At 49.5% G+C, this 19,577-nt stretch overlaps 1 protein-coding gene across 13 annotated transcripts in view; it reads left to right on the top strand.

Moving 5' to 3' along the window:
- The window catches only part of TACC2 (transforming acidic coiled-coil containing protein 2), a 234,542-nt gene that overhangs the window by 174,700 nt on the left and 40,265 nt on the right, over positions 1-19,577 (top strand). For all 13 annotated transcript variants that reach the window (XM_070364027.1, XM_070364024.1, XM_070364033.1 and 10 more), the window contains one exon: positions 11,956-12,092. In XM_070364027.1, coding sequence (XP_070220128.1) covers positions 11,956-12,092 — 137 coding nt within the window. The remainder of the gene's footprint in view (positions 1-11,955; positions 12,093-19,577) is intronic.

Here is a 19,577-nt window from a genome sequence, read left to right as displayed (position 1 = left end):
CAAAACCACCCCATGTGGCTGGTGGCTATTACCACCACCTATTACCCGCTACTAACCACACTGCGTAGACGAGGAGACTGAGGCCCCGGACATGTTGTGGAAACTGTCCTGAGTGTTTAACAGGTGGCAGAGCAGGAATTTTGGAACCAAATCTGTTAATCTCATTTTTTATATTCAGTGCGTGTTCTGTTGTGTGTATTTACGAAATGATAAGAATAACAAGTTCATATGTTATACACGAAGAAAGTGCTTTCATTTAGATTTCATCAGTTCAGAATTTTTAATAAGTGGGTCAAAGACTGGATTGATGTCGCTGCATTATGTATGAGCGAAAAGGGCGTGACAATAAACTGAGACAGGCAGTGCCTCAAGGGAAAAGCACATTTTCAAGGCGTTGAACAATACTTATTCTCTGCAACTGGCATGCTGTTTACAAGCTGTTCTTTCTCCTTTTTATCGTGTAAAGAGATGGGAAAGAAAGGGACAGAGGATTGAAGTCCTCCTCTCTATTGTACAGAAGCAATGTTTGCAGTCCGTGGTAAAAAGGGAGCTTTTAAAGCTTTTAAAACATCGGACTTCTTACCTAAGTGTTCTGGCCACTCCATGCTGAGTCGAGGTTTGTGCATCTGTTTCTATGCGCATTATCATGACTGAGGCTCATCAAGACCCACAGAGGACCACAAGTTATTCATTTCGCAGAGCTGGGGAAGAGGTTTTCCGCAGAATGCATCTTTCTGCTTAGCAGAAAGCGGAACATATTTGTTCAGATAAAAGAAATACAGCAAAACCCAAACCACTTCTGGAGGCACGTGCTCAGCTGTCAGAACCTCAGGGTCTCCACATGCCTCACTCAGGGTCACTGTTCTGCTCCCCGGCAGAGGCCACTTTCCTGACCCCAGAGGTCTGGGTGGCCCGTGACCTCCCCTCTCACTCCGTGTAGGTTCCCAGAACCTTAAGCTTAGATGCCCACTGCTTGAATGAGGGAGGGGATTAAGGTATGGCCAAAAGGAGGGAGTGAAGAAGGAAATGGCAACCCATCCCAGTCTTCTTGCTTGAAAAATCCTACGGACAGAACATGGGATTGTAAAAGAGTCGGGCATGACTTAGCAACTAAACAACAAACGAAAGCAGAGGGAGAGGGTGGGCCGGGGCGGGAGGCCCAGGCTGGCCCGGCTGGCTGCCCCAGTGGCCTGTATGGATCCAGATGCAGAAACTCCGTTTCATCTGTCACCTTGGAAGGGACGATGCTCAGGGAAACCGACAGCATCCGAATGTACCAGGGGCTGAACTGCAGGTGAGGAGCACAGCCTGTCGCCGTCCAGGAGCCCCTCGGATGTGACGATGGCTCCTGGTTAGGGTGAGAGATGGAGGACGTGCTCCAGTCTTGGCTCGAGCCTTTGACAAGTCACTGAGCCTTGAGAGTGGGAAGAAGAAGCGTGCTTCTTGAGAGCGGGAAGCTGATCTGACTCAGCTGCCCAGGTGCCCAGCATCTGACAGGTCCTGCTGAAATTGTCATGGAGTGAAATCCACAGGCCTGCCCTATTGTGAGGATCACATGAGAGGGTGGATAAGGATATTCCGAGGTGCTAATTGCACAGTATCGGCTGAGATGAGCAGCCTGGGCCTCGGAGTCCCTGGTGGGGACATCCGCATCCTGGGACCCAGGTACCTGCCTGGAAGACCACCTTGTTACCAGAAGAATGCTTGTTGAGTGTGGAAGGTGAGGGTGGAAGGATGGGTGCTTCTTGCAGGCTGTGAGAGCACCTGGACTGTGGCCCCACGGCACCCTGAGGGTGGAGCCCCCAGGGGCCTTGCCCCCAGGTGGGCGTGTCCACCCTGAACTGTGCAGTGGGGGTGGGCTGGGCGTGGTGCTGCATCTTAGCTGCCCGTCTGCTCTCTCCAGGCTCGTTGTTGGCGCCCTCCCTTTTACCAGTGTCACCTGGACATAATCCAGCTAATCAGACCCCAGCTGTGTTATATTCCTTGTGTCCTGGACCACAATGAAATCTGGGAGAACAAGCCAAACAGATCTGGAAAGATCCCAGGTGTTCCCAGCAGCTGGGTTGGGCTCCACCCTGTTCAGGCCTGCATCTTCCCCTATACCCAGCCAAATGTGTCCTCCTGTTTAAACATCTTCTTCTGATTACGACCATAACACATATATGTTGCCTAGCCTTGAAAGTGGCTCAGTCTTGTCCAACTCTTTGCGACCCCATGGACTGTACAGTCCATGGAATTCTCCAGGCCAGAATACTGGAGTGGGGTAGCCTTTCACTTCTCGCAGGGATCTTCCCAACCCAGGACTCCTGTGTACATGTTGCCTGTACGTGTATATATTTGTCTCTGCATAGGTATGTAGTGAGTGAAGTTGCTCAGTCTTGTCTGACTCTTTGGGACCCCATGGGCTGTAGCTTGCCAGGCTCCTCCGTCAATGGGATTTTCCAGGCAAGAGTACTGGAGTGGTTTGCCATTTCCTTCTCCAGGGGATCTTCTCGACCCAGGGATTGAACCCGGGTCTTCTGCATTGCAGGCAGACTCTTTACCATCTGAGCCACCAGGGAAGCCCTGATGGATCGGTAGATAGGTATTAAATATACATATGTGTTTATGTGTATTTGTTTATGTTGATATATAATTATTGTATCCCAAATAAGCTCATACTGTATGTACATTCCTTAATCTGCTGTCTTTTTCTACTTATTATTTAGCTTGCAGTTTTCCTGACTGTACATGTAAACAGCATGTGGTTCTGAGGGAGGGTCTGTTATTAATACTTGCCAGGTACTGGCGGAAGTCCTAGTTTTGACCAGACTTGACTGCTCTTTTTGAGTTTTTACGTCCTCTCCTGTCGTTTTTCTGTCTCTTTTTTTCTCTTATTCTTTATAGATGTTGTTTATCTGCCTGTTTTTAACACCACCCTTTGTCTTCTAATTTGTTTTGATTTCAGAAACCAGATTATCGAATTGTCTTTGTTTGGGCTGCTGTAAAAATTACCATAGGCTCATGGGCTTAAGCAGCAAATGTTACAGTTCTGGAGCTGGAAAGTCCACACTCAAGGCATGGACAGATTTGGTGTCTGGATGTCTTCTCACTGAATCCTCACATGGCAGAAGGGGCTGGGAGCTCTCTGGGGTCTTTTATAAGGGCACTAATCCTGTTCCCAAGGGCTCCACCTTCATGTCCCGATCACCTCCTAAGGACCCCACCTCCTAGTACTGTCACCTCGAGGATGAGGTTTCAATGTGAATTTGGAGAGACACACACATTCAGTCCATAACACCAACCTGTTGGAATAGTATATGAAAGAAAGCTAAGTATATTGTTGAACAAGACCAGAAGAGGTTTCTCTGAGTTCAGGAGCTTTAGTACAAGCTCTGGGTCATATGACTTGGTTGAGCAGAGACATTTTTGTATTTTCTTGGAAGCTAGCTGTCTCTTGGCCAGCTGAAGATACTGCCTGCATGTTGAGAGGCTTCTCACTAGGTAGGGTGTTCTATAGTTCTCGCTGGAGAGAAGAGAAGGACTTTTAAATGACAGCCCGTCAGAAGCGCCTCCTTGTGTCTTTTACAGTCTTTTTTTTTTTCCACTAGCATCCATAAATGTCTTTGGAGAAGGGAATGGCAACCCACTCCAGTATTCTTGCCTGGAGAATTCCACAGACAGAGGAGCCTGGTGGGCTACAGTCCACGGGGTCACAAAGAGTCAGACATGACTGAGCGACTTCCATCACCATGAACGTCTTATTTCCAGTTAGATTTTTTTTTTTTTTGAGAATTTGAGTTTACAGATGCCAATTTAGGTTACTCAAGCAACGAGTTAGGCTACAAAGATGGGATTTCAGGGCTATCAGTGTATGAAAGCAAGAACATAAAAGGGCTGCCTGAGTCCCTTCTCCCTCTATTTTTCCTAAGACTTGAGTCAGTCTGGCCTTTCTCCAGGAAGGCACAACACGATCCAGTTACAAATCTGTGGCGTCAAGAGCCCAGAGCCCATTCAGTGCTGATTCTTTACTACCTGCAGTGGGGCCTGAGGCCACTGAGAGTCCCTTCCCCTTTGCTAAGTACTTGGTGTCATTGCAGTTAAGTCAGTTTCACAGCTTGTGCTGTGTGTGTGTGTGTGGGAGGGGTAGCGGGGTTCATTGGGCGCCTGTGTACACAGCCACGTGTGCACAGTGCCACACCAAGCCTTCTCCCCGTCCCTGGCGAAGTGGGTTGTGTGCACCTCAAGGGAAGGGTGAAGTCCAGCTCGGCACAGCTCCGACAGGGTCCACGTTCTCCTGGATACACTCGTGTCCACGGACCACCTGGCAGGACAGCCCTCCCACACTGTGTGTGGCCTCCAGATTCTCTTTCATGCCTAACTCAGGAGCTCTGACCACATGGGAGTCTTAACTAGCTAGCAAATCACTTTTCCCAGAATTTCTAATGCTTGGATGCCGAGGGCAGAGCCGGAGCTGCAGGGACTTCGGTGCTGGTCCAGAGGCTGAGGATCTGAGCTCCCAGCCCAGGTTTGATTCCCGGTCAGAGAGCTCGATCCCACGTGCCACAACTAAGACACGGTGCAGCCAAATAAATAAATAAAGATTAAAGAAAAGAATCCGAGCTGCAGTAATAAGGTGGAGAGCAGTATCCTCACTGTTTTTATTCCCACTTACTGGGCAACAATCCAAGGGCCTGGAAGGTCAAGGGACTTGTCTAAGCTGACACAGTTGCAGCAAGTGACGTGGTTATAGTGTAGTGAGAGCTTGTGGACAGCGTTCCAGTCATTCCAACTTCTGATTTCTTTGGGGGACAGTCTGTCTCCCCCATTCCATCGAGTCTGGGTCGTGCTAAGTCACGTCTGACTCTTCTGCAACCCCATGGACTGTAGCCCACCAGACTCCTCTGTCCGTGGGATTCTCCAGGCAAGAATACTGGAATGGGTTCCCATTTCCTTCTCCAGGGAGTGTTATGGGTTGCTTATTTATTAGGGTTCCTCACCCTTTCTGGGCTTACCCAGGTGGCTAAGTGGTAAAGAATCTGCCTACTAGTGCAGGAGATGCAGGAGATGCGAGTTTGATCCCTGGGTCATGAAGATCCCCAGGAGGAGGAAATGGCAACCCACTCCAGTATTCTTGCCTGGATAATCCCACGGATGGAGGAGGGTGGCAGGCTACAGTCCATGGGGTAGCAAGAGTCAGACACAACTTAGTGACCGAGCACTCAGCACTCACACCTTCTTCTAGCTAAATGATGAACATACGACCCAAGGTGGGCCAATTGGATGCTTAGTCCTGTCTCTTCAAATCTGACTCCTCAGCCACCATAGCCTTTTAATAAATTCCACTGTTGCTTGAGTTATCTAGTTGCTTCCTGTTTCTTACTTTAGTCAGTTCACAACTGGCCATCACCAGGTCTGCGGGACTCCTCTGTCTCTGAGGATACTCTTCCCCTTTGTGATTGCATTTTCCTTTGCAGCCAGTGTGTTGATACCCCTGGGAACCCTGCTGACATCTCTTCGTAACCACCAAGTGAAAGCTGCTTGAATCTGAAAATGCATCTGCCTTATAACCCGACACACGCTAGGTACTGGGAGTCTTAGGATGCGGGTGTCAGCATCAGTGGGACTTTCCCTCGAGTGTCAGGCTGGAAGATCCTAGCTGCCTGGCTAGGATGCCTGGGAGCTATGTTCACAGGAGACAGCACCTGACTATGGCTCCTCGGTCACCTGACGGACCAAGAAGCACCTCAGCCTTTGACTGTGTTGAAATCACAGTCTCCCTTTACTGATTTATTGAGGAGTCATGTTGCTGAGCAAAATCCTGTTTCTATATCCAGGATGGGGAAATTAAAATGAAAGACACTTTTCTGTCAGCCTGAAAAAAAGGACCAGTGTGGCCAAGTTGTTTTAAGCAGGAGGGAAGAGTGTGTGTGTGTGTGTGTGTGTGTGTGTGCGCGCACATGCTTGTGCATGCACATTGGGGCAGAGACAGAGTTTCTTGACACAGCGGAATATTCTGATGAATAGAATTTAGGGCACAGCAGTTTCTAAGATATCTGCTCACTCACAAATGCATCAGATTCTTACACGAGGTGCAGAGATGAATGAAGTGGTCTGATGCGCCGAGAGCCCGAGTTCCTTCCTGGAAGGTCTCCCTCTGTCGCTGGGACGGCGGATGGTCTTCCGGCCTGGAGGACGTGAGCCCTTCTCCCTGGCTGGGCTTTGGGCCCACACTCTGCGTTTGTCTTCAAGGGGGAGGACCACCAGAAGGAGCGTTCACACTTCTTGCTCAGGTGGTCTCCCCTGGAGCTCAGAGGCTGGGGCTCGTATCCTGGGAAGACCCCCCCACCTCTCAAGTGTCTGCACTGTGTCCTTTCCCTCTTGGTGGGCGGTGGCAAGAACTTACAGCGCCCGGATTGCTCTCATGGTGAGAAGTGCAAACTGGAGTTCTGAGGAGCTGCTCTGCATGTGAGGAGTTGATCCACATGTGGAACTCCCCTTTTCCTGTAGCCATCCTTAAGCTCAAACTGCATTTTGATAATCACTGTAAGTATAAGTAATTTTAGATTTCTGGAATAGGAGGGCATTAATTATATTATATTAATTATATTAGTTATATTTAGAACTAAAGCTCTTACTTGGCAGCAGTTTCATGCAGGCAAGCCCAGTTCCATGGAAGACCTGCCAGGAATAGGCCTTGGGAAGCACTTCAGCTCTCCAGGCCTAAGTTTCCTCACCTGCATAAAAAGATATGATAAGTGTACTGAAGTAGGAAATAGTCTCTAAATTTTCTTCCCGCTTTGAAGGTGAAAGATTTTATGTTCTCTGAAATTTATTCTTCCGAACCCTTTAATGATCTGTAGTAAAGCTTAAGCAAAATGTGAAAGATTGAGGGCAGGAGGAGAAGGGGACAACAGAGGATAATTGGATGGCATCATCGACTCAATGGGTGTGAGTTTGAGCAAACTCTGGGAGATGGTGAAGGACAGGGAAGCCTGGTGTGCTGCAGTCCATGGGATTGCAAAGAATTGGGTACGACAGAGTGTGAACAACAAGCCATTTAATGATATGCTGGAAGATGGCATTTATAGTTCTTCTTTATTAAAAGGTTCCAATATTTTATTTGTAGATACATATATTCACACATATATTTGTGTTTGTATGTATGCATGTGTATGCCATTCCCTTCGAGGATCTTCCCAACCCAGGGATCGAACCTGGGTCTTCTGCATTGCAGGCAGATTCTTTACCATCTGAGCCACCAGGGAAGCCCAGGATTGTATTATACTAGCTTCTCATGTCTATATTATATTATGTTACATTATTATTATGTGAATGTTGATCTTATACTCCTTCACTATTGTCGTTTACAGAAATAAAACATAATGTGTTTAAACCAAACCAAAAATATAGGTTGATAGGCCTCAGGGTTCTGCATGTTGCTGGCTAACTGTCTTGCTTTGGGGAGAGCTGCCATAAAATACTCTTTTGTCTGGATGGGAGGGAAGTTTGGGGGAGAATGGATACATGTATGTGTACGGTGGAGTCCCGTCACTGTTCACCCGAAACTGTCACAACATTGTTAACCAGCTGTACCCCAACACAAAGTAAAAGTTAATAAAGGCAACTCCCTCCCCCCAAAAAAAACCCCAAAGATAAAATACTCTTTTGATGCAAGGTGCCATCTATGAAGGGTCTGGGTTCCTCGTTGTGTGGAGGAGGTTTCCAAAGTGTGCTCGGTGGGGCTTTAGGTCCTATAAAGACTTTCCAAAATCTGAGAAAAATATTTGAGGAAATATTTTTAAACTTTACAAGCACCCTGGGGAGCCTGGCAGACTCGGGTGTCAGCAGGCAGCACAGTCTCTACGCCCGTAGTTATGCGTTTCCATCTTCCCTTCTCTGTACACACACGCTGTGTGTATCGCCTGCCACCAGCATATGGCCTTGTGCTGATTGATAGATTAATTTGGTTTTGCCCAGTTAGGTAGTTCTCCTGTCCTGACTGCCTTATTAAAGAATGTCCCATGATCACAGGACAAGCTGTTCAGAACAGGTGCTGTTCGTGGTTACTCATCAGGACTTCTCAATAATGTGCAACCAGGAGAGAAATCAACAGACCCAGTGCTGCATTAGGCATCCTCAACCCCCAGGGTCAGATTGTTTAAGTTCGTAAAAATAGCTTAATGGTTCTCAATGATGGGCTTCCCTGGTAGCTCAGCTGGTAAAGAATCTGCCTGCTATGCAGGAGACTCCGGTTTGATTCCTGGTTCAGGAAGATCTGCTGGAGAAGGGATAGGGTACCCACTCCAGTATTCTTGTGCTTCCCTGGTGGCTCAACTGGTAAAGAATCTGCCTGCAATGGGGGAGACCTGGGTTTGATCCTGGAGTTGGAAAGATCCCCTGGAGAAGGGAAAGGAAAGGCTATAGACTTTATAAGAATACATCATACAGTGACCTTATAAAGTGAGTGAAATACTACTTTTCTCTGTGCATAGGAAATTCACATAAGATGCATTTAGAAAAATAGTTTTGTTGCTGGAAAGGTTTAGAAGCCACTGACGTAGTAGTAAGACAGCACAGATTTTAGAGGCAGACAGTTCTAGATTTGAGCCCTGCACTTCCCTAGTTTACTAACGAGGTGGCCTTGGGCTAAGCAGTGTGCCTCTCTAAGCCATAGCTGTGTCATCTGCAAAATGGGCCTGCTCTCCAGTAGCAGGATATTTTTGTAGCTTATAGAGAAATGTGCAAATGGCCTAGTCCAGTGCTTGATATGTAATAAAAAAGTTCAACATACGATAGCTATTAGAATGCTCTTTATGCTGGGAATTAAAGTCATTATATTTCATGCCCAGCCATTAAGAGGTACACCTTTACACTCTGGAAATGCATATACCTTATTATATTTGCATTCATTTACATATTTACTTATGGAGAACTTAGCATTTGCATATCCTGGTAAATACATTTCTCTGTAATTTAGAGTCATTTTAGCAGACTGTAATGGCACATTTCTCTTTCTGACACAGCTTCTTGGCAAATTAACTTACTTGCATTTTCATTTTAAAAACGTGTGGTGCCTTCGCAGAATAATTTCCCGTACTTTCAGTTCTTCTTGTAGGAAAAAAATAATTGCACAGCCAAGGAAAGCTGCTTTCATGCATTGGGACTCTGGAATGCTGCTTTATGTTTATGTCCAGGCTCTTTGTGGGTGGACTGTAGAAATCCCCACTCTTGGGAATGTTTCTGAGCCCCCTCTGAGAAACTGAATAGGGAGAAAAGAGCTAATTAAAAAAGCTGCCGTCGGCCTCCTCTAATTAACTTGCTCTCCACTCCTGGGGGAGGGTGTGAAAATATGAAAACGGCACTCAGGCGGTGCTGGAAGTGAACGCCATTCTAGGGGTCCCTGGTAGCCTCTGGTGTTTTGATGCAGAAAAGGTTCGTAGTGAACAAGGCGAGGAGCCTCACAAGGGGCCTGGTGTACCCTTGCCCTCCCTGGACACTGCCTCCCACACGGGGCCCTGGTGAATAGTGGTCCCCTCTGAGCAGGTGTGCACGCTGGGCAGCTGCGAGCTGGGGAGACCTCATTGGAATTCAGCAGCTTGAATCCATGAGCGTCCGGCCCTCCCTGTCGCTTGCTTATGCTGCTGGGAAAGATCAGGGGCCCTTTGTGCTCTCAAGCCACACATCGCTGGAGCCCGGGGATGCAGAAGCCGTGGGAAGAGCTCCCTCTGCATCTCTGCTGGGCGCTGGGGAAGCTCAGAACATCCCTGCCTGGTGGTGCGGCGGCTAAGTTTCTCGTGACATCGTAAAGAGATTCAGAACCCAGACGTATCGGCAAAGGAATTAGGGGTGGAAGTTTGGGGACAGAAGCTGTACTTCAGCGGAAATGGCTTTGGCCTCCTGGTGGACATGGCCCCCGGTGGAATGGGCCCGGTGGATGTGGACGACGGTAACCGGCAGTGGGGATTCCAGTCTGCGGGTCCTTCATGGAAACCCAGGAAAGAGGCAAGTTGTCTGTGTGCGTCTCTTCAACATTGCCGCCGATGAGTGCAAAGCTGGGGGCCAGGTCTACACCCAGAGCCCACCAGGCAGATCTAAACTACTGTTCCTCTTTGATGCTTGGCTGCATGACTTTCTTGTGTTTTTCATGCCAGTAAAAAGATTCTGCAGAAGTTCAGCTACCTAGATCTGTGGTTGTCCAGGCATGGATCTTAAATCTCTCCCCCGCTCCGACCCCAGACGAAAGCTAAGTCTTTTAATATTAACATGTGTTTGTAAAAGTTGGTATGGCCCCTGTTGCATTTGTATAAATTAAGTCTTGTGAAATTTGATAGTAAACAGGCTTCAGCTCATTGGATTCTGTCGAATCCAGCTCTGATGTTTCTCTTCATCTCTTTGTGTCCCTGGAGAGCTCTGTGGCTGGTTGCAGGAGCCAGAGTCCTTGGAAGGATGGGAGTAGGGGATCTTTGGCTCCGATAAAGTGAGTCTCTGACACACAAGTTGTAAAAATCTCGATGGAGATTTTCTGAAGGAGACTCACCAAATGGCTCTTTTTCTCCTGTCCTGGCTGACTGCAGAGGGATTGGTTGGTCGTGGTGCTCTCTGCTGGCTGGCAGACAGTCTTTAGAAGATGCTGACTTCTGCGGAGGACACTGGTCCTTTGATCCTTGTGGATGTTCAGCTCTACGAGCGTTTCAGCGTCCACACGTACCTGATACATCGCTCTCTGATTATATATCTTCTACCAAATTGCCTGCTGTGTTGCTTGTGCCAGCAGCAACCCTAAGTATCCACTGTCTTGATAATTACCTTCCTTGTTGCAAATAAATAAATGGCATTTTGGTCAACTTAAAATATCCTGAGATGGGAGTGAGCCTGGGTGATGCTGCTGATCCTCAAAGTGAGCTGAAGCCGGCACCACAGACCCCTCCGCATCCTGAGCCCGTTAAGGAGCTGCCCTCCAGCCTGAGGACACATGCCTGGCTCAGTGATCTGGGGACGCCTCATCCTTTCTGGCTCGAAATTGAGTCCCTAGTGGAAGCAGGGTGATGAGAAGGGCTGGCTGCCCTTGGTTTTCTCGAGCCAGAATAAGGCTTTTTTTAGCTTTGTGAGCCTGTTCCCCTTTTTACAGGGTGGCATGGCGGGCATTCCTCTGGGTGGGGTTTTGGTTCCTTTCTCTGGGTGAAGAATCTTCCTTGAGAGCAGACATCACTGCAGACCAGCAAGGGTGATTTTCATGCTGCTGGGATCAGCAGGCTGTGCTTTGAGCTTTAGTCTGACACACCCTCCCCTGACTTGCCAGCTTTCATGCCTTCCTTCATTGACTTAACAGATGTTTATTCACTGCCTCCTGGTTTGGACTCGGGGATGCAGTGATAAAAAAACACAAAACAGAAAAGGCTGCCCTCTTGGCCTTTTCAGCTCAGTCGAGGAGAAATATAATTAACATGATTAGAAAGTGAATACATCTATAATAACAAATTATGTGATGTGCTGGGGAAGGAATGGCAGTGGGAGAGAGTGGTGGGGTGAGAGGAAGAGGCCAAATTCATGGGAAGAGATTCCGCTTCATGGGGTGAGGGTCCTTTGAATGTGTTGGAACCACAGCATCGCCAAGTGTCCCTGGGAATGCTTCCCTATCGGTTTGACTGAATTGATGCCAAGTAACACCTGCCAAAGTTGATCAAAGGATTCTACTGTTGTATTTACCACTGAGGTCAGAAATGTGTATTTCGAGTAGAGCTGAGTTCAAAGACTCTGTCATTTTGCCCCAAAACTGGTGATAATGAGATTCACTCCTGGGAAGCACACTGCTTCAAGGCTGGCCCTGGACCATTTAATTGGGCCGCGGGCCTGGTTGCGGTGGTCCCGGGAGGGGTCATTAGGCCGTGCACTGCTCCTCAGCACCGGCCCCTTGGAGCAAATACAGCCCCGGCCCCTGTCTAACCTGTCCTTCTCCCTGTCTCTCTCCATCAGGAGTTCTGACTCTGAAGAAGCATTTGAGACTCCGGAGTCCACGACCCCCGTCAAAGCTCCACCAGCACCACCCCCGCCGCTCCCCGAAGTCATTGCAGAACCTGAGGTCAGCGTGCAGGCTCCCCCGGAAGAACCAGGTAACCAAGGGCCCGGCACCCATGGGGCGGCGTGGGAGCAGCCCTACTGCTGAGCCCTGGGGACACTCACAGCGGCTTCTCTGGGGACTGGCCTGGAGGAGGGCACCCACCCCCGGGGACTGTCGCTGAAGCTCTTTATGTCCTCCCCAGCCTCTGGGCCTCTCAGCGCTGGGCTTTGTTTTATGTGGTGAAAACTTAGGGTGCAGGAGTACAATGGGTTATTTTGTGTTTGCTTTGCAGAAGTTTAGAGGTGGCCTCTGAAGAAATAGTGCATTTAACTCTGGGTGCCTTTCAGCCAACCCCCAGAGCTGGGTTTGTATGGGACAGTGGGGTCTTGGAATTTTCTGGTGCAATCTTGGATTCTAATTTCTGGCCCCTGGCTCCCGTAAAAGCGCTGGTTCTGGTCACCCATGTGACCTGCATTTTTATCAAAGGACACAGGCGAGAGGAGAAGGGGAAGACAGAGGATGAGATGGTTGGATGACATCACGGACTCAGTGGACATGAGTTAGAGCAAACTCTGGGAGATGGTGAGGGACAGGGAAGCGTGGCATGCTGCAGTCCATGGGGTCACAAAGAGTTGGACACGACTGAGTGACTGAACAACAGAAGCCCACACGGGCTTGGGGATGATAATTGGTAAATGGGCAAGAAGAGAAAGTGATGGGCGGTTGAATCTGTGCAGGGGTGACTCCTTTATTCCTCATTAACTTCAGACTATCCAGATTTCCTATCACGTCCCCACACCCATTCTCCGCTAGTGTGACTTAAAGACTTTTCAGATGCAGTGATTACCGGGGGTGGGGGATGGGGGAGGACAGGACAGATCTCGGGCCCCAGCCTCCAAGCTGCCCACCTGACCGCTGCCATCTGTGTGCATCCTCCAGTGACGACAGCAGGGGTGGGACCACCTCGAGCATCAGAGTTTAACATGAGGCCTGGGAAGAGATGGAGACTGCCGGAGATGACCCCATGAGCTGGTTGGGGGCCAGGTGGTCCCAGAAATGTCCACACAGGCTGGTCAAGAGACCACGTGGTCTCAGAAATGGCCCCCCCAGGCCAGTCAGGGGGCCAGGTGGTGCCGTCTCCAGAGCTGGATTGCCTCCTGTGGACCCTGAACTTCAGAGGGCCCCACTCTGGCCTTCCTCGGCCGCAGCCCTGGCAGTAAGATAAGTCTGTAGAGCTGAGCTCCCCCGGACCATGTCCCGGATACCTGGGAGCAGCCGCTTCCTGGGCCCACCCAGGCTCCTTCTTCTGTCCCGTCTTCCCGAAGCTGACTGTGCCCACGTTTACACCCTTTAGCCGAGAAGGAACCAAGGCTGGGGCTGGGACGTACGAGTGGGTGTCCACACATCTGTGCTTAGAAGATGCCCCAGGTGAGGGGTGGAGGCCGGGGAATGGAGGAGGGGGCCAGCGTCCATTCGTACTCCTGCCCTAGCCAGGAGCCAGGTGAATGGCAAAATAAAAAGCCATTTGACCTTGATGTTGGTCTTAGAAAGAAATGGGTGGAATCCATTCCACCCGCTCTGGCTTCAGCCTGGCCGTTGATTAAAGGCAGACACTCCTGGGGCTTTGTTCCTAAGCACACATGCTCCCTGGTGCTGGGGGGAGAGGAAGAGACACCTTTGCTGGGATCCGATGAATGCAATTTTCACAGTCTCCCTTTTCTGAAAGCTATCAGTTAGTAGTACCTGATTCTGCATCATTAGTCTAGGTGCTAAGCTCTAAGAGGGTGATGATTGAAATTTATTTGATTTTAAGGTGGGGAAGAAGCAGGAAGGGCTGCTTATAGTTCTCAAAGAGTCTTTTGCACCCTGTGTTCTCTCTTGCATATAGTAAAGTATATAAAAATTCCATTTCCTACAATATCGTAGAAATTTCACCCTGAGGTTTTAATGGAAAGCAGCTGAATGACAAATACATTTTAGTCCTTACATCAAACATCCAATTAAGAATAAATGACCCATTTTTATGGGTGTAATAAGTTCACACTCTGCATGCGTGGGATACCTGAGAAAGGATGTTAGAAGGAGAACGAAGGCCTAAGACAAAGTGTGGTCCATCCTTGAGCATCACATGGCGTCCCAAAGGTGGTCACTGCTGCCAGCCTGCGTGTGTCCTCTGGGATTTCCAGTTTTTCACGTCCTGATCGTTTCTGGGGATGGTTTGCCACCCCCGTTCTTTTCTTCAGCCTGTCTTTGTTCCTTCTGCCTACTTCTTTTTTCAATAAAGCAATGAACAATCTCCATTCTAACATACACACACACACTCAACCACAGTACCCGCCCCTGGCTTAGATGGCAGTTTCTGAAAGAGTGAATATTATGGAGGATTAAGAGAGACCCCCCACCAGAAGGGGTTGCAGCTATGCATGGCCATGAGTCACAGCCTCACAGAACTTTTGATTGCACCGGTTGGAGTCTGACTTTATGCTTCTCCTCCTTGGAAAACTACAGTGAGGCTACATGTGGATTATACAGTGAGGACGCTGAAGGTCGGGATCGTGTCTGCCTAAAGCCCCCTGGCTTGGGCTGCACAGAAGTCCGTCTGATGTGCCACATTCATTTGAAAGATCTGCTTGTCCCTTCTGTAGACATCATGGGACATTACCCAGAGTGGGGAGGTGGCTGTGCATGCCCGTGGAGGAGAAGAAAGCATCCTTCTGGGAACCAGGAGAGAAAGGGCAAGAGGGGAACATCTGTTGTTTGGTTTGCCTCTGTGAAGTGCCTGCAGTGTTGCTAAAGGTACCAAGAGAACCTCGGGAAATAATAGATGAGACCTTTGGCTGTGCATAAGGACATAATTTTTCCTCCTAGAAACTTACATTTTGCAAAGTAATCCATCACTTTATTTTGGGCTTTGCATGATTGTGCGCCATGGGAGAGGAGGGTGGCTGAGACGCTGGTGGCCACCTTGAGTCTGCTGCTCTTCTGGGCTGTGCTGGGATGTGGCTTACCACAGTCCAGTTTTCTTATCTGTAAAATGAAAAGAGTGACCCGTGAGTCCTCTGAGATCCTCTCCACTCCCACTTCTCATGCTTCTGTGATCAGGACGCTTGGTTGCTGTAGGGTGGCTGCATTATTAGAACTTAGGACTGGCCACTGAAAGATGTAATGAAATGTCCCGTAATTAAACAATAGCTCCATTTAGTGTCTGCCATGTACCAGACCTGTGCTAAGTTATTTGCATGTTTCATCCCAGCTTGGATGAGGGAAGGATCCCCAGGACTCCAAGTATCTGTGTGTGGGGCATCTCATCACCTGCTACCCAGTGAGATGTGGGAATAAACCCTATAAAACATAGCCCACTGGTTCCTCTGTCCATGGGATTCTCCAGGCAAGAATACTGGAGTGGGTTGCCATTTCTTCCTTCTGGGGATCTTCCCAATCCAGGGATCGAACCCACATCTTCTGGGGCTCCTGCGTTGCAGGCAGATCTTTACCCCTGAGCCACCAGGGAAGCCCTTACTGATTACAATCGGTTATTCATATACTTGGAGGATGTAGAGCTGGGCTCCCTCTGTATGGGACCATTTCCCTTTTGATATATTGGATGAAGCTAAGCGTCTGAGGGCAAGGGTGCCTTGTGTTAGCACCTCTGTGCCTCTGGGCCCGTGGATCCCTGCCCAGGGTGAGCTCACAGTGGATGGGGGGAGGGGAGAGACGCGCAGCACAGCTGGCAGAAGTGCTCCAGTTAGAAGCGGTCGGCGCGGCTAAGTGATGTGGCCTTTGAAGACAGTCAGGGGAGAGGAGACGTCAGGAGGTGAGTTCATATTGAGCAAAAGTCATGTGCGATACAGACAGAAGATGCCCGTCGGCAAGTCAAGGAGGACTGGGGACATCCTGACCTTGGACTTCCGGCCTCCAGAGCTCTTCATTCAGCCTGTGGATTTGTTCCAGTGGCCCGAGCTGGACTGCTGCAGCCGGGAACCACCTAGTGAGCCTTTGAGTGTCGTGAAACAAGGATGCTGACTTTGTCCTCAGAGTGAGCCAGGATCTGGAGCCAGGGCAAGCGTTGTCCAGGTCTGCCCTGGTGGGGTGGATCCCTCTGGGGTCCTGACGTTCCTCGCCTCTGTGTCCACAGTGTGCCTCCCAGTGGTTGACTGGGAAGCACCCAGATTATTTGATGTATAGGAATGCGTGTGTGTGTGCTCAGTCCGACCCCATAGGCTGTAGCCTGCCAGGCTCCTCTGTCCATAGGATTTCCCAGGCAAGAATACTGGAGTGGGTTGCCATTTTCTTCTCCAGGGATCAAACCTGCATCTCCTGAATTGGCAGGGCAGTTCTTTACCACTGAGCCACTAGGGAAGCCCCAATATATAGGAATGAATGAATACATTGTCTTCGTGTTGATGTGGTGTGTGAGCATTTAGAAGTCCAGTGCGGGCGACTGGGAATCTAACTGGCCCACACCTGCTCTGGAAAATCAAGGCCTGCGTGTGGCAGTGGCCCATTTCTCTGGTCTAGGGCTTCTTCTGAAGAGAACCAAAGGGCCCTCCCACCTGCTCTGGTTGCCAGACAGTAAGATGGTGGTTCTCAACCAGGGATTATTGTGCCCCACCCCCGGGGAACATTTGGCAATTTCTAGACAGGGACGACAGAGGATGAGATGGTTGGATGGCATCACCAACTCAATGGACGAGAGTTTGAGTAAGCTCCGGGAGTTGGTGATGGACTGGGAAGCCTGGCGTGCTTCAGTCTATGGGGTTGCAGAGTCGGACACAACTGAGTGACTGAACTGAACTGAACTGAGTGAGACACGTTTTTGACACATTTTGGATGGCATCAGGGACTCGATGGACATGAGTTTGAGCAAGCTTCAGGAGTTGGTGACGGACAAGGAAGCCTGGCATGTTGCAGTCACAAAGAGTCAGATATGACTGAGCGGCTGAACTGAACTGAGACACATTTTTGGGCTTTGCTGGTGGTTCAGATGGTAAAAAGAATCCACCTGCAATGCAGGAGACCTGGATTCGATACCTGGGTTGGAAAGATTCCCTGGAGAAGGGATAGGTTACTCAGTCCAGTATTCTTGCCTGGAGAATCCCCATGGACAGAGGAGCCTGGCGGGCTACAGTCCATGGGGTTGCAAAGAGTTGGACACGACTGATCAACTAAGGCTTTCAGATACATTTTTGGTTGTCACAGTTCAGGGTTGGGGAGGGTAAAGGCATCTTGTGGGCAGAAGCCAAAGATTCTTCTAGATATCCTACAATGAACAGTATCTCTCCCAACTCTCCCCCACCCACCACACACTGAGACAAAATACTTACCATCCTGACATGGGCGCAGTAAAGAGGCTTAGAAACCCTGCACCAAGATTCGATTTCTTGGTCCATGATGATTTAATTATGGTATGTCACGTCTAAAGAGGAAAGCCACATTAAGCAGTCAGAGAGCTTTTCTTCTGGGGAAAAGAGTGAGCAGATGGTTAAGCTGAGTATCTGCTGCGTGTTTCGTGGTTTGGGGAGAACTCCTGACCTGAAGGGCCTCAAAAGGCTGCTGGGGTGTGCCTAGTAGCCTGGGAGAAAACAGGCTGGCAGTTGTGGGCCTTGCTTTGGAAATGATGGGAAGCATTGAGGCTTCTTCCTCCTCCCGCAAGGCCCACTTGAAACACTGGGTCCTCTGCATTCCCTGGTCCTTCTGTGCCCTCTGCACTGTGTGTCCAGGGCAGGAAGAGGAGCCAACTGCTGATGGAAGGAGGGTGCAGGTCTCTGGAGGCAATTGGTTTTAGAAAGGAGGAGGGAGGGGACATCTTTTGAGACGAGCATGACTCAGGAGTGTGTTCGAGACATGGCGAATCTTTTGGTGGAAAAGGTTGAGAGGTTCCATCTTCTAGGACATCTGCTCCAAGTAGGGCCTGGGTGGCTTTGGATGCCTAAGAGAAGGGAAGGTTTGAAACCATGATTGGCGAACAGACCTGCTTCCAGAAGGTCATCTCAATGCCAGAGGCATTTAATCAGCTGGCAAGAGAAAGTGTGACAGGTCTGGGGAAGACAAAGATAAATCAGACCAGCTCCTGAACTCAAGAGGCTAGAAGTTGCCTTATGTTGTCATGTCCCAGGCAGCCCTTCATCTCCTCGGGTTCTCTGCCAAGTGCTCACCCCCTCGGAGTTGCAGCCATGAGCATGAGTGGCCCTGAGAAAATCTACCGTGAGAAGCCAGTTCGGGTGTTAAGTGAAAAAGAAAGTGAAAGTCGCTCAGTCATGTACGACTCTTTGTGATCCTTCTAGGCCAGAACACTGGAGTGGGTAGCCTTTCCCTTCTCCAGGGGCTCTTCCCAATCCAGGGATCGAACCCAGGTCTTCGGTATTGCTGGCAGATTCTTCACCAACTGAGCTCTCAGGGAAGCAAGCATCTCCCAAACTTGTTCGTTTGTTGGAATGAGGTGTTAAGGCTGCCAGATTTAGCAAACAAACATACAGAGCATCCAGTTAAATTAGAATCTTAGATAAATAATGAGTGATTGGGACATATTTCAGAGAAGACAATGGCAACCCACTCCAGTACTCTTGCCTGGAAAATCCCATGGACAGAGGAGCCTGGTAGGCTGCAGTCCATGGGTCGCTAAGAGTCGGACACGACTGAGTGACTTCACTTTCACTTTTCACTTTCATGCATTGGAGGAGGAAATGGCAACCCACTCCAGTGTTCTTGCCTGGAGAATCCGAGATGGCAGGGCCTGGTGGGCTGCCGTCTATGGGGTTGCACAGAGTCGGACACGACTGAAGCGACTTAGCAGCAGCAGCAGCAGGGACATATTTATATAAAAAACATGTTCGTTTATCTGAAATCCGTATTTAACTGAACATCCTATATTTCATCTGGCAACTGTTCCAGCAGGCGATGGGGTGGGTACTGGAGGATATAACTCCTGTCAGTGAACCACACTTTGGGAATGCTGGTCCAAGTCATATATATGCTAGCTCTCTCTTTTTTTTTTCTTTTTTGGCTTCACTGTGCAGCATGCAGGATCTTATTAACAGTTCCCTGACCAGGGATCAAACCCATGCCCCACCCCTCGAAGTGGAAGTGTGGAGGCCAAACCACTGGACCAGGGAAGTCCCTGTGCCAGCTCTTTAATTCCTTCTTCTGTGGACCACTTTGCAACGTTTCCTCCCCTTTGTCTATTTACACATCTTTGGTTTTCTGGCCAATCGTTTTCTGGTATCTAGACTGCCCAGGGTCTCTGTGAAGCCAGGAGTGCGTGCAGGGCACCGCCTGGTGCAGGCAGAACCCAGGGCAGCTGAGACAAGGCCAGGCTGGTTGCATCCCCGTGGAGCAGCCGGGCCATGAGATGATGGAGCATCTCTTGACCAGCATCTGGAGTGTCCATGTGCCTCTGTGCTCTGTTGTGTCCTATTCTTTGCGACCCCATGGACTGTAGCCCGCCAGGCGCCTTTGTCCATGGGGTTCACCAGGCAAGAATACTGGAGTGGGTTGCTGTACCCTCCTCCAGGGGATGTTCCCAACCCAGGGATCGAAC

The sequence above is a fragment of the Bos mutus genome, chromosome 26 (genome assembly GCF_027580195.1).
Source record: "Bos mutus isolate GX-2022 chromosome 26, NWIPB_WYAK_1.1, whole genome shotgun sequence".
Lineage (NCBI taxonomy): Eukaryota > Metazoa > Chordata > Mammalia > Artiodactyla > Bovidae > Bos > Bos mutus.
Note: the sequence above shows the minus strand (reverse complement) of the source record. Positions and strands in the feature narration are given on the sequence as shown.